The sequence below is a fragment of the Salmo salar genome, chromosome 04, assembly GCF_965601325.2.
Source record: "Salmo salar chromosome 04, fSalSal1, whole genome shotgun sequence".
NCBI lineage: Eukaryota > Metazoa > Chordata > Actinopteri > Salmoniformes > Salmonidae > Salmo > Salmo salar.
In genome coordinates, this window is record NC_138294.1 from 60,381,585 (window position 1) to 60,401,249 (window position 19,665).

At 41.8% G+C, this 19,665-nt stretch overlaps 1 protein-coding gene across 3 annotated transcripts in view; it reads right to left on the reverse strand.

Annotated features, from left to right (window-relative positions):
• The window catches only part of mog2a (2-acylglycerol O-acyltransferase 2-A), a 33,605-nt gene extending 14,253 nt beyond the window's left edge, over window positions 1-19,352 (reverse strand). Inside the window, exons 1-2 of one of the 3 annotated variants that reach the window (XM_014197077.3) lie at window positions 19,107-19,352; window positions 18,101-18,279 (exon numbers count right to left, since the gene is read on the reverse strand). In XM_014197077.3, coding sequence (XP_014052552.1) covers window positions 18,101-18,279; window positions 19,107-19,200 — 273 coding nt within the window. In that variant the 5' untranslated portion in view covers window positions 19,201-19,352. 3 annotated transcript variants of the gene reach the window in all.
• Window positions 19,353-19,665: the final 313 nt, after the last annotated feature.

Below are 19,665 nucleotides of genomic sequence, written 5' to 3' on the forward strand. Positions count from 1 at the left end.
ATTTCTAAATCTCAAAACATTTGAAAGTTTCATTGAAAACCATACTCTCATCGAAGCCTATGAATTGACTTCCAGGTATTTTGCCTTTATCTTCATCACGTTGCATGTGTGAGTTCTCGCTGTTGTTTGTCTGCCTCCACAGCGGCTGTCAGAAAGACTATCCTGCCTCTAACCAGTATTGACCAGTGTCGTCTGTCTCTGTGCACAGGCAGATAGGAGATAAACAGGATGGACGATCATGCCAAAGGTCACAGGATGGGGTCAAAAGTTCTTGTTAGCTACCCTGCTGAAAAAAAAGCATAGACCAGCATAAATGTCAAGCTAGTCCGTGCTGGTCTATCACTGGTCAGTGCTGGTCTAGCTGCCCAGTGAACAAGGTGGACTCAGGCCTATTCTGTTTGAGACCCGGGGGACTCTGCATTGACTTGGACATCTCTGATGGTATAAATACATTTGATTTTACTTCAGTCTATGGCAATGTTTTTTAGTCTCAGTCCACCCAATTTAAAAGTGCACATTGTGACGACCCTCTGACTCTGTCTGCTGAATTCTTTCCCTCTGCCCTTGTTTTCCTTAATACGATGTCGGTGAGCGGTACTGGAAGGGTCGTCAGCGAAATGGGACACACCCAGGCTCGGGTACACCTTTCCCCCATACGTTGAGGAGACACTCTCCATGTAGACACTGTTTTTTGTGGCATTTTGGAGCTTCTTTGTGTTCATGTGTTTTGGTACCTCAACACCCCTCATTATCACCATCTATGCAAGCATCCACTCCCTTACACTGAACACACACACCATTGTTACTTGTGTATGTTTCTTTATTTAATAAATATATTTTTGTTATTTCTTTATCTCCGCGTTGTCTTTCTCCTTGTTACGACCCGGTTCGTAACAACATTCACGTCTAGAACATTTATTCTAACAGCATGTAAGATAAACATGCACAATTAATTACAAAGTCTGCATTAATAGGCCACCCAAAACACTCTAAATGCTGGGTTTGTATCCTGACCCTACTACTGGGTTGCAGGCATTGGGTCATGTAGTTGGGTTGTTGATGGTAGTTTATAGAGATATTACACACAGCGTAATCAGAAGACTGCAGGCGTGGCTTTCAGTTATTTTTGGCCACCTGTGAGTAAATGTTATTCCGGTTCATCTGTTCTGATTTATTAAGGTTGAAGACACTGACAGTTTTGTAGCATTAATGAGGTTTACACAAGTGTATGAGTCCCTTAACTAAGAGACTATGAAAATCCCAACATTGGGATAGTTACCGCTTTGTTACAATATGTAAATAATGTTATGAATATTATATTAGAATATGTTATGTGCAAAAATATTTAAGGAACATTTCAATTTGTGGTGTACGAACTTAACAAGAATCATATTTACTCGCCAAAAATAACTATCTGAAAGCCACGCCACTAATATCAGATGGTCACCAGCATAGTAGCATCAGTGTCCAAAACAACATGCGCTGGTCACCAGAAGAAAAACGCATTTATCGCCAGCATATGGTCTATGTATTTTTTCTTCAGCAGGGTAATCATAATGGGCATGTTATGCTCATGATCAGCATCGCTCAGTCATGTCAAAACAAAGCTGCCAACAAACAGTTTGTATCGACCTCAGTGTTTGAGATTAGCAGTTCAAGGTCAATCAGCTCCATGAATCAAGTCCCCGCCTACTAGCTCGGGCTACACTAACCTCTCACTAGCAAAACAAGGGCAGTGCTTAGTGCTAAGTAAACACTAAGCACTAGGCATGGTGGGATTTATTGACTTTACGGATTGAGATGATTCATTAAAGGATGAATCCTACAGATTTGTGTCTTTCAATGACAAACTAATTTTACTTAGATCAGATAGGTGTGTTTTGCGAAATAATGACATTAACAAACACTATATAGAGAGAGAAGTATGTGGACACCCCTTCAAATTAGTGGATTCGGCTATTTCAGGCACACCCGTTGCTGACAGGTGTATAAAATTTAGTACACAGCCATGCTATCTCCATAGACAAACATCAGTATGGCCTTACCGAAGAGCTCAGTGACTTTCAACATGGCACCGTCATAGGATGCCACCTTTCCAACAAGTCAGTTTGTCAGATTTCTGCCCTACTAGAGCTGCCTTGGTCAACTGTAAGTGCTGTTATTGTTAAGTGGAAACGTCTAAGAACAACAACGGCTCAGCCACGAAGTGGTAGGCCACACAAGCTCACAGAAGGTGAGGCCACACAATGCCCCCATGCACAAAGCGAGGTCAATACAGAAATGGTTTGTCGAGATTGTTGTGGAAGAACTTGACTGGCCTGCGCAGAGCCCTGACCTCAACCCTGTTGAAACCTTTGGGATGAATTGGAACACCGACTGTGAGCCAGGCCTAATCACCCAACATCAGTGCCCAACCTCACTAATGCTCGTGTCTGAAAGGAAGCATGTCCCCACAGCAACATCCCAACATCAAGTGGAAAGCCTTCCCAGAAGAGTGGAGGCTGTTATAGCAGCAAAGGGGGGGACCAACTCCATATTAATGCCCATGATTTTGGAATGAGATGTTCGACGAGAAGGTGTCCACATACTTTTGGTCATGTAGTGTATATTGCTAAGAATGTGAGAGTAGGGTAAATCCCCAAGCGGGTCTCAAACCCAGGCCACCAGCACCAATGACGAACACCCTTACCACTGTTCCAATAAGGGTTATCTCTCTTTTTTTTTATTAAAAAAATATGTATACATTTCACCTTTATTTAACCAGGTAGGCTAGTTGAGAACAATTTCTCATTTACAACTGTGACCTGGCCAAGATAAAGCAAAGCGACACAATCAGCAACACAGAGTTACACATGGTATAAACAAACATACAGTCAATAACACAATAGAAAAAGTTTACATACAGTGTGTGCAAATTAGGTAAGATAAGGGAGGTAAGGCAATAAATAGGCCATAGCGGCGAAATAATGACAATTTAGCAATTAAACACTGGAGTGATAGATATGCAGAAGATAAATGTGCAAGTAGAGATACTGGGGTGCAAAGGAGCAACAACAACAACAAAATAACAGTATGGGGATGAGGTAGTTGGATGGGCTATTTATAGATGGGCTATGTACAGGTGCAGTGATCTGTGAGCTGCTCTGACAGTTGGTGCTTAAAGTTAGTGAGGGAGATATGAGTCTCCAGCTTCAGTGATTTTTGCAATTCGTTCCAGTCATTGGCAGCAGAGAACTGGAAGGAAAGGCGGCCAAAGGAGGAATTGGCTTTGGGGGTGACCAGTGAAATATACCTGCTGGAGCGCATGCTACGGGTGGGTGCTGCTATGGTGACCAGTGAGCTGAGATAAGGCGGGTCACATCCGCCTACAGTATGTTGGCCTTCCACATCTGCAGTGAAAGGTGGCCAAGCTACATTTGTGTTTGTCAGACCATTGAAAATCGGTCTTCTTATGAAAAAGTCTGTAGTGTCCGAACGGTTTGGCCCACAGGGGAAAGGGAAGACTCACGAACACTATGGTGTCCTCCGTTTTTTTCTTCGACCCCCACAAGTGTCACAGGACTCATATGAAGTTAACCCATACAAATTAATAGAAATAAGGAGGTAGTTTTGTTCCAACAAAAATAAGGGGTTATTAAATATGTGTCCAAATATTTTTTTATGTTTCCTGAGCATTCTTATATCTCATAGATAGAGTATCTGGTAAACAATAATGCAAACGAAAAAAACAATTGTTCTTTCGTATTTTTTTGTACCATCATCTTTGAAATGCAAGAGAAAGGCCACATTGTATTATTCCAGCCCAGATGCAACTTAGAGCAGTGTATGTGCAACGTTTTAGACTGATCCAATGAACCATTGTATTTTGTTCCAGATTTTGTGTCAAGACTGCCCAAATATGCCTAATTTGTTTATTAATAACTTTTCATGTTTAAAATTGTGCACTCTCCTCAAACAATATCATGGTATTCTTTCACTGTAATAGCTACTGTAAATTGGACAGTAGAGTTATATCAGATATGTCTATGTCCTGGGAAATGTTCTTGTTACTTACAACCTCATGCTAATCGTATTAGCCTACGTTAGGTCAACCATCCCGTGGAAGGGACACCGATCCCGAAGAAGTTTTAAAAGGTTCTCAGATGGTTTTTGCAAGCTAACGTAGATAGAATGTTCCCATAATTAACAGAAAACTGGACACTCAAACATTAGGGGAACATAACAACAACAAAATAATTTGGGGTTTTGTGATTGTAAACAACCCGTTTGTCCTTCTCTCGTTTCCTGTAGTCCTCTATCTGATCATGAGATTTTGCTCTTTCCAAAAACAAATTACAGAATAAGTCAAGCTCTAAGACCACTGTACTGTTTGTTTTTGGGGAATGGAGCTTTGTCAGATGTTGTACTAGTGGTCAACACAGATGCCTGTATGATTGAGAATGGAGCTGTAGTCGTGGATTGACATAGTGAGAGAACACTGGCCAATTGTTTAGTGGCCCATCATTATTTTGGTCCCTGCTCACAGCAGCCTTTCTTTTCAGGATGAATTATTGGCTCCTATTTCTCCATGTTTACAAACAAAAGAGTTGCCTTCTTATGCCTGTTTATACACTGAACCCATTTTTCACGTTTTCCCAACAGGCTTGACATGCACAGGCTTGGCATATGCATGTTGTTGCATTTTGGCTTAGAGTTAGGTTCAAATGCGACTAACATGTATACATTCTACAAATGTAAAGTCATGAGAGGAGTCAGTGTCTAGTTAGTGTTGATTTCTGCAGAGAGCAGAACAGGTTTTCAAATCAGGTGGTTGGCTCACAGTCGGAGGCAGTGACGCTGTCATTAGGGACGGTGGTGGAGAACAAGACCTCAGTGTAACCGATGACAGCCTCTGAAGGACACTGCTCTGTTCAGACTAACATTGACTCTTTATTCAAGCCTTAATAATGCATGAAGTCAAATGTTCGATCGGCAAAAGACAGGGGATAATACAGGGGAAATTACATTCAAACATGTTTGCTTGAGGAAGTCCTCTTTGTTGGGAACTTGGTATCTAGATGTGTTCAATGTACTGTATCTTTCCTTGAGAAATGAATGAAAGTCCATATGACCTAATTATGTAAATTCCCCATTTGTACGTGTGGCATTCAGAACCAATTTATGTTTTGCTTGAATGAGACATTACTCTCTCTAATAAAACGCATTTGCCTCAATACAGCTCTGTCTGTATACTCAATACACACGGAACACTTTACATACAGTAGAACGTGTTGACTGTGTTCCCTAGTCAGTTGGTTTTGATATTTTATCTTATCAGTACACTGTATGGAACAATCAGGGACATTTACCCCAACTCAAAGGAGCAGAGTCTTGAGGTGGGGCCTCTACCTTGGGAAAACTTTGGACACTGGAGAAGTGGCATTAAGGACACGCTCTGTGCTAAGTACAACAGATAAGCATGCTATCAAAGAAGATATCAGACTGATGTAGCGTCTGTTTCCAACTCACACTCTCAAACACGTAGATCCCCTGAACGCAGATCCCCTTCCAGCCCACTTTCGAGCTCACACTCTCAAACACATAGATCCCCTGAACGCAGCTCCCTCTCCAGATCCCAATCACCTGAATTCTGATCACCTGTTCACACACCTGTATGTCATTATCACACACTATTTAGTTCAGTTCTTTGCTCCCCATCACTGTGAGGTATTGTTTGTTTTGTGACACACTTCTAGTCAAAGTGCTGGGTTTTTTTTTGGGGGGGGGGGGCTGTAATTTAATCCTCCTGTGTATGATCGTTTTTGCCTGTACTTTAGCCTATTGGATTTCCTGTTATCAACCTATGGCCTGATCTCCTGGATGATGTTAGTAGTCTTTTCCCTGCCTGTACTGTTGCCCTTTTGGACCCCCTGTGTATGACCTTCTGCCTGCCCCTGGACCCAGTTACCTGCCTCCTCCTGTGGTCCTCTACAAATAAACACCTGCTGTGCCCTGTGCTTGAAACCAGCTATCTGTCTCCCATCGTGTTCATTACAACTGATTGATCAAATCAAATACAGTATAATACATAGAAAGTCTCTTTTTACCTGTTGTATCACTGTTTGTTCCTACAATAACTTTTCTGAACTACATTTGCTGTACTAGTTCGTGTAATGGTAAATGCAGAGAACTATAATAACTAATAGAAATGATAAGATGTTGACATCAAAATTAAGCAGAGCCAGTTCAGAAAGGAAACCCGAGTGCTTCGCATCAGCTGAGATGGCATCAATTAGAGGCTAGTAACAATCACGCCTACCTTATTTGGCGGTCTATTTAAGCTGACCGGGTCTGCTCACTCATCCTGCTGCTGCTTGCTGTTACCGTGCACATTTTTTTTCTACATTGACGCTGCTGCCTTAAGCCTTAACTAGCCATTTCACGCTTATGTTGCTGCTTTCTGGTATATTTTCTTTGCGAACTAGCTGTGTTGGAACCTTGCCCACGTCGTTCAATATGCTCATGTTGCAATGTTTGGCTGCTGCAGGGATGTCATTGACTGTGAGGATCAGCATGTTGTTGCGCTACTGTTGTCAGTCAACTGCCGGCTACAAACTAGTTAGCCAAGTAGAATTAGCCTCGAGAGTAGCCTATCATATTGTTTACTTGTTTGTTCACAATACCAGTTTTCGGGCAGAGTCAGTAACTCTGTGAACACATTCATGGAGAATAATCCCTCCACCATACAATGAGGAAGTAACCTATTCTAGGGTACAATACAGGCATAGCCACGTTAAGGTGGGGGCAAAAACAAATTGGGGTGTGGGTTGGGAGGGGCTGTATTGGTCCAACAATACAGGACAAGTAAAGGCCCAGTACAATACTTTTTGTAACAATTTTTTTACAAATGTTTACATTTTTTGTATAGTTATTTTATTTATTTCCAGCAGCAGCATCCTCAGCACCCCTACTTCCCGTGGCTATGCGTTGATATGTAGTGAGTGAGTAGCAATGTTTTCTGATTATGAGCAGGAGACAGTAGTGGTGTGTGGGTAAAATCATTGGGAAACCAAGTGCGTGTGTTCGTGCATGTAGAAAAACATGTTGACTCACCCTACTTGTAGAGAAATGCCAATGCCATCCTCCTCTTTCATGTTGACGAAACAGTCTATTACTCTGTCATACAGTACGCACTTCAATTTATTGTTGTCCTTGGCTGCCTGGCTAAAATGCTTGCTCAATAGCCTAACTTCTATTCATGGGCAACGTTAGCTAGTTAACATTAGCCTTCTACATCTAGCTACATATTGAACTTCCATCCTCTCAGGCCAGGGGAACAAGAATTAATTAATTAATGGTTGGATCAGAATCGCTGTTATAATCATTGGCCAGTACGGAGAATTAAGTAAAACCCCAAGTCCAAATCCCCATCTCCATCCATGGCTAATTTAGGAAAGGGCCAATTTTAACAAGTTGGCTAACTAGCCACCGGAGGACAACACCACGAGATGCAACAATTCAAGTTTTTCTGTCAATGACAAATGCTCTTAGTAGGATTTGATAGGAGTGATGCCAAATCCAAGCTGGCTTCCCTGGACACTTTTATTTTTTTGGTGCGCCAGGACCATTCAGCGCTGAGCTCGCTCAGTTTAGCTCAACGCTGATTGGCAAATGTTATTTATTTTTTTTGTCAATGGTGGCCAGATGCTGGCTGTCATCCCTTGCCTTCAATGCTATGGGTGGCAACAATGTCAACCTCATTTGTACCAGACAGCATCAGATAGAGATAGATGGCCTACATGTACAGAGACAGAAGGAAGCTGTTTCGCTCGCTCGGATGCGTTCTCCTGTGAGATACATTCAGCCTCTTGCAAATTGAAGGAAAATTATGAAATACAGATAGACAAAAGATACATTATTTTATGTTTTTACATTTCTGGGGGGTTCATTTTTAGGGGTAGCCTGGTTGCCTTGGCATCCATGAATATACGCCACTGGCAGGAGATGGCGCTTATCACGGTGATTCAATAGTATGTAAGTCTCTATGCTTAGTTTAGTGCAGCGTCAGTATGGATAGTAACTATCACTGCATGTTGCACATCTCATGAGACTGCTGCAATCAATGCACACATCAGTGATGGCCTACATTTTATGAGTCATCCCAGTCACATAGGTTAATGTGACTTGTGCCAGCAGTCACACTTCAAATGTTGTACAAATGATCTGGTTATGGTTAGTATCTTTGGAACCCTTACACAGTATAAGCTAGAACACATTCAATTTAACTGGACTGGATAGTGCGCTCCTCGTATTGCTACACTTTTGCTGCTCTTCTACTCTGAGAAATCATAAATCTGCTAGCTTATTAGTGTATAGCCTGCTGTTGCATGAGTCACACTATTAGCATACATTTTAAGGTATCATTTCAGTCAACTCATTTATACTTAATTCTTATTGCAGCAATAGGTTTAGGCTCAGATTTATTAGCCATGTTCTAATCATGTGTCATGCATTTTACCCAGGCGGTCCTCCTTGTTGGTTCATCTTGCGTTCTAGTAGTATTATTCTAGTGCCTGCTCTTATTCTATAATAGACTATTGTGGCGGCAGGTAGCCTAGTGGTTAGATCGTTGGGCCAATAACCAAAAGGTTGCAAGATTGAATCCCCGAGCTGACAAGGTAAAAAGCTGTTCTGCCCCTCAACAAGGCAGTATTCATCGACCTGGCTAAGGCTTTTGACTCTGTCAATCATAACATTCTTATTGGCAGTTAAGGCAGTTAACCCACTGTTCCTAGACCGTCATTGAAAACAAGAATTTGTTCTTAACTGACTTGCCTAGTTAAATAAAGGTAAAATAAATAATTGTATTGTGCTATTGTAGAGATCCCTTCATTCAAGTAAAATCAAATAAAATGTTATTGGTCACATACTGTACAAGTGTTTAGCAGATGTTAATGCGGGTGTAGCGAAATGCTTGTCATTCTAGTTCCAACAGTGCAGCAATATCTAAGTAATATCAAACATTTCACAACAAATACCTAATACACACAAATCTAAGTAATGGAATTAAGAATATATAAATATATATATGCGCAATGTCAGAACGGCGTAGACTAAGATACAGTAGATAGTATATACATATGAGATGAGTAATGCAAGATATGTAAACATTATTAAAGTGACATTATTAAAGTGACTAGTGATCCATTTATTAAAGTGGCCAATGATTTCAAGTCTGTGTATGTAGGCAGCAGCCTCTCTGTGCTAGTGATGGCTGTTTAACAGTCTGATGGCCTTGAGATAGAAGCTGTTTTTCAGTGTCTCGGTCCCAGCTTTGATGCACCAGTACTGACCTCGCCTTCTGGAAGACAGTGGGGTGAACAGGCAGTGGCTCAGGTGGTTGATGTCCTTTGTTTTGTTGACATTGAGTGAGAAGTTTTCCTGTCACCATACTCCCAGAGCCCTCACCTCCTCCCTGTAGGCTCTCATCGTTGTTGGTAATCAAGCCTACTACTGTTGTGTCACCTGCAAACTTGATTGAGTTGGAGGTGTGCTTGGCCACGCAGTCATGGGTGAACAGGGAGTACATGAGGGGGCTGAGCACGCACCCTTGTGGGGCACCTGTGTTGAGAATCAGTGAAGTGGAGATGTTGTTTCCTACCTTCACCACCTGGGGGCAGCCTGTCAGGAAGTCCAGGACCCAATTCCACAGGGCGGGTTTCAGACCCAGGGCCTCGAGCTTAATGATGACCTTGGAGGGTACTATGGTGTTGAATTCTGAGCTATAGTTAATGAACAGCATTCTTACATAGGTATTCTTCTTGTCCAGATGGGATAGGGCAGTGTGCATCATCTGTGGACCTATTGGGGCGGTATGCAAATTGAAGTGGGTCTAGGGTGACAGGTAAGGTGGAGGTGATATGATCCTTGACTAGTCTCTCAAAGCAATTCATGATGACAGAAGTGAGTGCTACGGGGCGATAGTCATTTAGTTCAGTTACCTTTGCATTCTTGGGTACAGGAACAATGGTGGCCATCTTGAAGCATGTGGGGACAGCAGACTGGAATAGGGAGAGATTGAATATGACCGTAAACACACCAGCCAGCTGGTCTGACTCTGAGGACGCGGCTAGTGATGCCGTCTGGGCTGGCAGCCTTGCGAAGGTTAACACGTTTAACAGTCTTATTCACGTCGGCCATAGAGAAGGAGAGCCCGCAGTCCTTGGTAGCTGACCGCGTCGGTAGTACTGTGTTATCCTCAAAGCGGGCAAAAAACGTATTTAACTTGTCCGGAAGCAAGACGTCTTTGTCCGCGACGTGGCTGGTTTTCCATTTATAATCCATGATTATCTGGAGTCCCTGCCACACACGTCTCGTGTCTGAGCCATTGAATTGTGACTCCACTTTGTCTCTGTACTGATGTTTTGCCTGTTTGATTGCCTTGTGGAGGGAATGACTACTCTGTTTGTATTCTACCATATTCCCAGTCACCTTGCCATGGTTAAATGTGGTGGTTCGCGCTTTCAGTTTGAGCGAATGCTGCCATCTATCCACAGTTTCTGGTTAGGGTCATGTATTAGTACTGTTATTAATGAATCTTCTGCTTGCATTTTGTTATCTTCATGTTACATCGAACATTACTCGGTCTTTCCATCACTAAGCATATATTCACAGAAGTACAGCCTCATTTTAAATTGATACTACTGCCTAACCATAACTTGATATCTGAGGAAGAAGAGTTATCACCTTGTACCTTAGTGGGGAATCTGACGCTGTGCGATGACTAATCAAGTCTTGATATAGTTTCAGCCGTATTGGATGGGTGTTGATACTAGCATTACCTAGCATGCGGTGGGCTTGCTAAACACCCACTTGGCGATCAGTGTTGGTGATCAAGCCTTCATTGCCTCTCAGGGGAATGTCTGTTAGTTCTTATTTCAGACACTCTTATATGCAGGCTTATTCTAGTTATCTATGGGGTCTATTCTCTCTTCATCAGGTCATTCATTCTTCTCTCATGGCTCACCAGTATATACTGTTAGACATTAGCCATTAGCTCAGGTAGACTATATTGTTGGTCCAGGTTGATTATCAGGTCACTCTCACTGTGCACGCTGCAGATGCATCAGCTACAGCTGAGCAATTTCAGTAGTACATTAGGCTATTTAGGTAGCTATGAAACAACCTGCACCAACGTTTATTTGTGGTTTTGGGGGTTTGTTAGTAATGCATATGTTTTATGGTATGTCATGGCTGAGCTGTGCTCTCTACAGCAGTCTACTGTATGCTCTTATCTCCATACAATGTCTTCTGTAATATAACCATGTATGCCTTTTCTATTCCAATTTGTCTGGCAAATGCAGCTTTATCATGCTCTGTTAGCAGTGATTCAGTTCATTTTGGGCGTCAGGACCCTTCAGCATGCAGTCTGCTCAAGGATCCATGTCTGCCTACACTTCATGGCCTATGGAGAAGGAATGAACATGCATATCAAAGAGTATCTCTCCTCTCTCAGTAGCACATGTTTGAGTTCACGTTAAGACAACAGAGTTGGGTTACATTACTCTGGCTTTACGGGTTCTTCAGTCTGAAATGCACTAAATGTTCCTCCGCTTTATTATTGCATGATCTCTTAAGTTCTGTTTGCATTGTGGACTCTCACATGTTAAACGTACTGTCATACACCCCGAGATGAAAGAATTGGCATGGAACTGAAGTCTTCACTGCCAGATCTAACACGGCTTTGTCCTCTTTCATGTTATGTTGCCTGCATGCTGAGCACGGGCAGCACCTGGCGAACCTCTTGTTCAACATTGACGCTGCCAACCAATGACAAGATACTGGAACTCATCACGGATCTGGTTCCTTCGTCAGTGCTGAGGGCTAGCTCTGGGCACCGAATTCTGCATCGGCGGTGCTACTGCTTTTCAATACATCCTGGCTTCACTCTCATCCTCTGCTGCTACGGTGTTACGTTTGATTGATTCTGAAATTGTGGAACCTACATAAGTTCCTCCAGTATTGCTACAGTTTAAGTTGGAAGTTTACATACACTTAGGTTGGTGTCATTAAAACTTGTTTTTCAACCACTCCACAAATTTCTTATTAACAGATTATAGTTTTGGCAAGTCGGTTAGGACATCTACTTTGTGCATGAAACAAGTAATTTTTCCTACAATTGTTTACAGACAGATTACTTCACATATAATTCACTGTATCACAATTTCAGTGGGTCAGAAGTTTACATACACTAAGTTGACTGTGCCTTCAAACAGCTTGGAAAATTCCAGAAAATGATGTCATGGCTTTAGAAGCTTCTGATAGGCTAATTGACATCAATTGAGTCAATTGGAGGTGTACCTGTGGATGTACCTTCAAACTCAGTGCCTCTTTGCATGACATCATGGGAAAATCAAAAGAAATCAGCCAAGACCTCAGAAAAAAATTGTAGACCTCCACAAGTCTGGTTCATACTTGGGAGCAATTTCTAAATTGCTGAAGGTACCACGTTCATCTGTACAAACAATAGTATGCAAGTATAAACACCATGGGATCACGCAGCTGTCATACCGCTCAGGAAGGAGACGCGTTTAGTCTCCTAGAGATGAACGTACTGTGGTGCGAAAAGTGCAAAAGAACAACAGCAAAGAACCTTGTGAAGATGCTGGAGGAAACGGGAACACAAGCATCTATATCCACAGTAAAACGAGTCCTATATCGACATAACCTGAAAGGCCGCTCAGCAAGGAAGAAGCCACTGCTCCAAATCCGACATAAAAAAGCGAAAGGGATCGCATGGCGCGAAATACAAAAACCTCAAAAATCCAATAATTTCAATTTTTCAAACATACGACTATTTTACACCATTTGAAAGATAAACCTCTCCTGAATCCAACCACGTTGTCCGATTTCAAAAAGGCTTTACAGCGAAAGCAAAACATTAAATTATGTTAGGAGAGTACATAGACCAAAATAACCACACAGCCATTTTCCAAGCAAGCATATATGTCAATAAAACCCAAAACACAGCTAAATGTGTTATACAATACATGTATGTTATACAATACATGTATGTTTTGTTCAATCAAGTTCATATTTATATCCAAAAACAGCTTTTTACATTAGCGCGTGATGTTCAGAAAATGTATTCCCACCAAAAACTTCCGGTGAATTTACAAAAATACTCATCATAAACGTTGACAAAATACATAACAATTATTTTAAGAATTATAGATACAGAACTCGTTTATGCAATCGCTGTGTCAGATTTTAAAATAGCTTTTCGGCGAAAGCACATTTTTAAATATTCTGAGTACATAGCTCGCCATCACGGTGAGCTATTCAGACACCCGCCAAGTTCGGGGCAACCTAAACTCAGAATTAGTATTAGAAATATTGTATTACCTTTGCTGATCTTCGTCAGAATGCACTCCCAGGACTGCTACTTCCACAAGAAATGTTGTTTTTGTTCGAAATAATCCATAGTTATGTCCAAATACCTCAGTTTTGTTCGTGCGTTCAGGTCACTATCCAAAGGGTAACGCACGAGCGCAATTCGAGACACAAAAAGTCCAAATGTTCCATTACCGTACTTAGAAGCATGTCAAACGCTGTTTAAAATCAATTTTTATGGTATTTTTAACGTAAAATTGTGATAATATTCCAACCGGACAATAGTGTATTCATTCAAGGAGGAAAAGAAAAAACAGCGTGCTCGCAGGAACGCGCATATCCAATCTCTTTGTCCTCAGGCAGACCACTCAGTAACTGAGCTCCTATACTCTGCCCAGAGACAGGAGAAGGCTCAATCCACTTTCTGAAGGCTTTAGACAGCGAATGGAAGTCTTAGAAAGTGCAACGTAACAGCACAGATACTGTAGTTTCGAAAGGGACTAGAAAGAAGAACTACATTTCTCAGATCCTACACTTCCTGGTTGAATTTTTCTCAGGTTTTTGCCTGCCATATGAGTTCTGTAATACTCACAGACACCATTCAAAACTTCAGAGTGTTTTCTATCCAAATAATATGCATATTCTCGTTTCTGGGCAAGAGTAGTAACCAGTTTAAATCGGGTACGTTTTTCATCCGGCCGTGAAAATACTGCCCCCTATCCATATCAGCTTTAAGTAAAGGGTGTTTCGGCTCCTACAATGATTTTATTAGAGGCTTTCTTATGGCTTTCTATGGTTTTTACTGTTGGGGAATACACTTCGTAATCATTTCTCTTTAATCATTGCATGATCTCGGATTTAATTATGTTCACTCCACTCATATGTTTACAGTGTTGGTAAAGCATTCTTAAACTGATAGGATGGGTAAAGGTACTGCTGTTGTCATTGCTCAAACTAACGCTGCTTTCTGTACTCTCTTCCATGTTACGCTACCTGCAATGGCGACCACTGACCACGCCGGGCGATCCGTTATTCCTCACTGACGCTGGCAAACCAATGACGAGATACTGGTTTTCATCACGGTTCCATCTCCTTAGCCCACAGAGTTGACACTCTCTTGAGCTGTACACAGCTCATTCATTTCGCATCGGCGCTGCTTAATCGGCATTTCTATCTGTCCCTGCATACACACTGAAGATCACGGAGGTCAGTCCTCTGCTTCCTACGAACGCAATATTAGATTAAACGCCAAGGAGATTTTGGATGCCCAAAAGTGAATAGTTCATCTGCCAGTTCCATGCCTTTTATACTATAGTTTGGTATGACTGGGTTCAGCCCACGGTCAATAGCATTGCTTTGGCACTTACAGTATCGTAATAAAGTTCAGTGCATAGCTACAGATGGTTGGCTGGGTGCATATTGCTTAGGTTGCTTGTTAGATGGTAGATATTTAATGTAGGCCAACAGATGATCAGGCTACTTGTATTGATCAGGGAGTGCACCTGGCGATGCATCTCTAGGGCAGCTGGGTTCACACTGTTACGTTGGCAAGATAGGCAGATGAAGCTCGCCTCAAGCGAGGGTACCCAGCGTTATGTCATGAGGGATAGAAGTCACACGTTGCTCAGTTTATGCCACACATGGTTAACATTCTCACATGGTATTCGTTCTTGCGCTGGTAGATGTACTTTAGCTGGTCTATTTGGTCATATCTAAACGGCACTCTGCCGTAGCTACACATAGTCGGATGGTGTGAGGTTCTGCTGTTTTGGGGGATTGTATAGTTTACAGTGCTTTTTTATTTTATTTAACTAGGCAAGTCAGTTAAGAACAAATTCTTATTTACATAGCGCCAAGACTTGCATTATTCATTGCTTAGTAAATGGTTAAACATACAGTACCAGTCAAAAGTTTGGACACACCTACTTATTCCATGGTTTTTCTTTATTTTTACTATTTTCTACATTGAAGAATAATAGTGAAGACATCAAAACTATGAAATAACACATATGGAATAATTTAGTAACTAAAAAAGTGTTAAACAAATCAAAATATATAATTTATATTTGAGATTCTTCAAAGTAACCACCCTTTGCCTTGACAGCTATGCACATTCTTGGCGTTGTCTCAGCCAGCTGCATGAGGTAGTCACCTGGAATGTATTTCAATTAACAGGTGTGCCTTGTTAAAAGTTAATTTGTGAAATGTCTTTCCTTAATGCGTTTGACCCAATCAGTTGTGTTGTGACAAGTTTGGGTGGTATACAGAAGATAGCCTTATTTGGTAAAATAGTCCATATTATGGCAAGAACAGCTCAAATAAGCAAAGAGAAATGACAGTCCATCATTACTTTAAGACATGAAGGTCAGTCAATACAGAACATTTCAAGAACTTTCTAAAGTTTATTCAAGAGCAGTCGCAAAAAACATCATGCGCTTTGATGAAACTGGTTCTTATGAAGACCGCCACAGGAAAGGAAGAACCAGAGTTACCTCTGCTGCAGAAGATAAGTTCATTAGAGTTAACTGCACCTCAGATTGCAGCCCAAATAAATGCTTCACAGAGTTAAAGTAACAGACACATCTCAACATCAACTGTTCAGAGGAGACTGCGTGAATCATGCATTCATGGTTGAATTGCTGCAAAGAAACCATTACTAAAGGACACCAATAATAAGAAGAGACTTGCTTGGGCCAAGAAATACGAGCAATGGACATTAGACCGGTGGAAATCTGTCCTTTGGTCTGATGAGTCCAAATGTGAGATTTTTGGTTATAACCGCTGGGTCTTTGTGATGCAGGGTAGGTGAACGGATGGTCCTCGCTTGTGTGGTTCCCACCATGAAGCATTGAGGAGGAGGTGTGTTGGTATGGGGGTGCTTTGCTGTTGAGACTGTCTGTGATTTATTTTGAATTCAAAGCACACCTGACCAGCATGCATTCTGCAGCGATATGCCATCCCATCTGGTTTGCGCTTAGTGGGACTATCATTTGTTTTTCAACAGGACAATGATCCAAAACACACCTCCAGGCTGTTTAAGGGCTATTTGACCAAGGAGAGTGATGGTGCTGCATTAGATGACCTGGCCTCCACAATCACCCAACCTCAACCCAATTGAGATGGTTTGGGATGAGTTTAACAGCAGAGTGAAGGAAAAGCAGCTAACAGGTGCTCAGCATATTTGGAAACTCTTTCAAAACAGTTATAAAAGCATTCCTCCTGAAGCTGGTTGTGAGAATGCTAAGAGTGTGCAAAGCTGTCATCAAGGCAAAGGGTGGCTACTTCGAAGAATCTCAAATATAAAATATATTTTGATTTGTTTATCACTTTTTTCGTTACTACATGATTCCATATGTTTTATTTCATAGTTTTGATGTCTTCACTATTATTCTTCAATGTAGAAAATAGTACAAATAAAGAAAACCCCTGGAATGAGTAGGTGTGTCCAAATTTTTGACTGGTACTGTATTTCTATGTCTTTTCTATCTGAAATTAAGCGAAGCCAGTTCAGAAAAGAAACCCGAGTGCCCCGCATCAGCTGAGATGGCATAAATTAGAGGCTTATATCAATCACACCTACCTTATTTGGCGGTCTATATAAGCTGACCGGGTCTGCTCACTCATCCTGCTGCTGCTTGCTGCACTATGCGCTGGCTGTTTGCTCCCATCACCACCCCAGCTCCTGCCGGGGGGATTTGTATAGTTTTCCGCGCTCACTGCCTGTAGGCTGGCTATTTTATATTGACGCTTTGCTTGGGCAGTGAGCTACCCTGAACGAGCAGAACCTATATCGGCAAGACTTGCATTATTCATTGTTTAATAAATGGTTAAACATATTTCTACATGGTGCTTTCTTTCTGAAATTAACTATCTGAGGAATGTTTTATCAATGGCATCAAAAGTCATTCTATGTTTACAATGAAGGTATGTCCCACTAAGGCTGTCGTTGGAGATCCAAACGTATCACTGAATTTACGTAAACAATACATTTATGATTATCTATGGCTGATTTCTAGGTCATCTGAAAATAACAATTGATTACAATGACCAATAGAAGCTTTAAAAAAAAAGAAACACTACCATTCACATCAAATTAATAAATACATAGGTCTAGCTATACCATTAGAATAACAATTATGGATTTAACAATGTCAAAGATAATTCATGCTAATTCATGTGACCCTATTGAGACTTTCAATTAGACAAACTATAGATAACAAAGCTCTGCATAGCAATTGAAAGGAAAAATACACATCTGAGCCATTTTGTTGTTGATGTTCACATGCTTATCAGTACAGACCAAAGTGTACATTCTGACCAAGGGCAAGAGCGTGGACCCATCTCAGCGGAAGGATATTGCAGGCTCACAGGCCTCTAAGCTCCATAGAATAGAATCAAAGATTTGTATATCCTTTTAAACAGGATTTCTTACTGCACTATCCAATAACACAGCATATAGACGTTGGTATGATTTTGAGAGACTAAGTTCGTAGGATAAGACTAATGATGATCAAATTCCAACAAATACCACCTCACATATCTTAGCTGAACTTGTATGTCTCTACACACAATCCATATATCACCACTAGATGGTGACATCAACCAGCAACAGCTGTAGATAGGGCCAATCCATCCCTGGCCTGGGCGCTGCTCTTTTATTGAAGCCCAAAAAAAACATAGTCACAAACACTCACAAAAGAGTGCAGTAAACACAGTGAAGTCATCCCACCTTTACAGGGAAGTAGTCCCTCATGTAGTCCCAGACACGTAGATTGGAGAGGAAGTGAACCCTGTTGCCCCCCTTGGACGGTGTTTCCCAGTCGATGAACCACCAGCAGGCGTACAGCACGCTGATCAGCCAGAACCGAGTGAACATCAACACAAAGAACAGCACGATGCAGCTTGGAGCTGGAGGAAGACAGCCAACACACACACACACACACACACACACACACACACACACACACACACACACACCCACACACACACACACACACACACACACACACACACACACACACACACACACACAGACAGACAGACAGACAGACATGTGATGGGCACTGCACTATTAGGTTGCATCTCTTAACCTGCTGACATACTGAGCAGCAGTGAGCAGGAGAGGAACAGGGATAGAGAGATAGAAAGGGGTAGAGAGAGAGATCTAAGCAAACCCGAGAAGTGTACTACAACTCAAGCCATGAGTTTTTCCTGACCACGTGACCTGAACAGATTGACCAATAACTAGGACCCAGAGTTTTTCCTTGTCAGGTCATGTGGTCATAAAAAACGAATACCAGGTAGTGTGTTTCCTCTTATCCACTAGGTACCACTGATGCACAGTATCCAATCCATCTCAAAAATAATAAAAAGTATGGAAGGCCTAATGGACAAATCTATTGCAACACACATGGAGTCTCTCCACTGTGCAACACATGTTATGTAACAGTTACTTAAGAGTTGGATAAGGGAGTTTCTTCTGTATGCATGTATTACTGTTAGCATCATTCCTTGCTCTGTTTCAGGCACAACTCCATGGGCACATGGAAGTCAGCCAGCAGTGGAAACGCGCATTAAATTCAATTTCAAGTTCTCCACACCGAGCAACCCATTAAGCAAACAGAACTGGACACAAGGCTCCCCGCTTGTTAAGAAATGAGGAAGAAAGGCTAGCTAACACAGCTGCACAGCACACACAGACACACACAGACAGCCCAGGACAGAGGCAGACTCACCCAGGCCCAGAAAGGAGAAGACCCACTGTAGCACCGATGCCGTCTGCAGTCTTCTGCTTAGGGGCAGGTCGGTAGGGGCAAACTGGATATTCATGGTGGGGACTGAAGAGCCAGGCAGTGCAGGCAGACAGGAGGCTTATGTCTGTGACACTCAGGAGAGGAGAAGTGAGTGAAGTGGGTCCAAAGTCTGCCTTTCTCCCTCTCTATCCACAGTCAACTGACATTTGACCGTCTTATCTCTGCAATCCTTTAATGCATGAATTAATTACTCAACCCATTTCTATATCTTCAAGACCTTTGACCTTGCTGGTACTGGCCCAGCTAACAACTGTAGTTGCAAGAACATTTGTATTGTTACTGTTGCTCAGCCAAACAAGGTCCTGATTGTGAACCACTGATCCATTCAATGTGCTTCGTATGTTGTCAAGGTTAGGGATACTCACACACAGTACTTCTAACATGCAGTGTTTTCAACTCACACATTTGACATATTTTGACATGCATGATTACATTGTGCATGTATACAGAAATTATTATTCAACATTTCTACACATGGGAT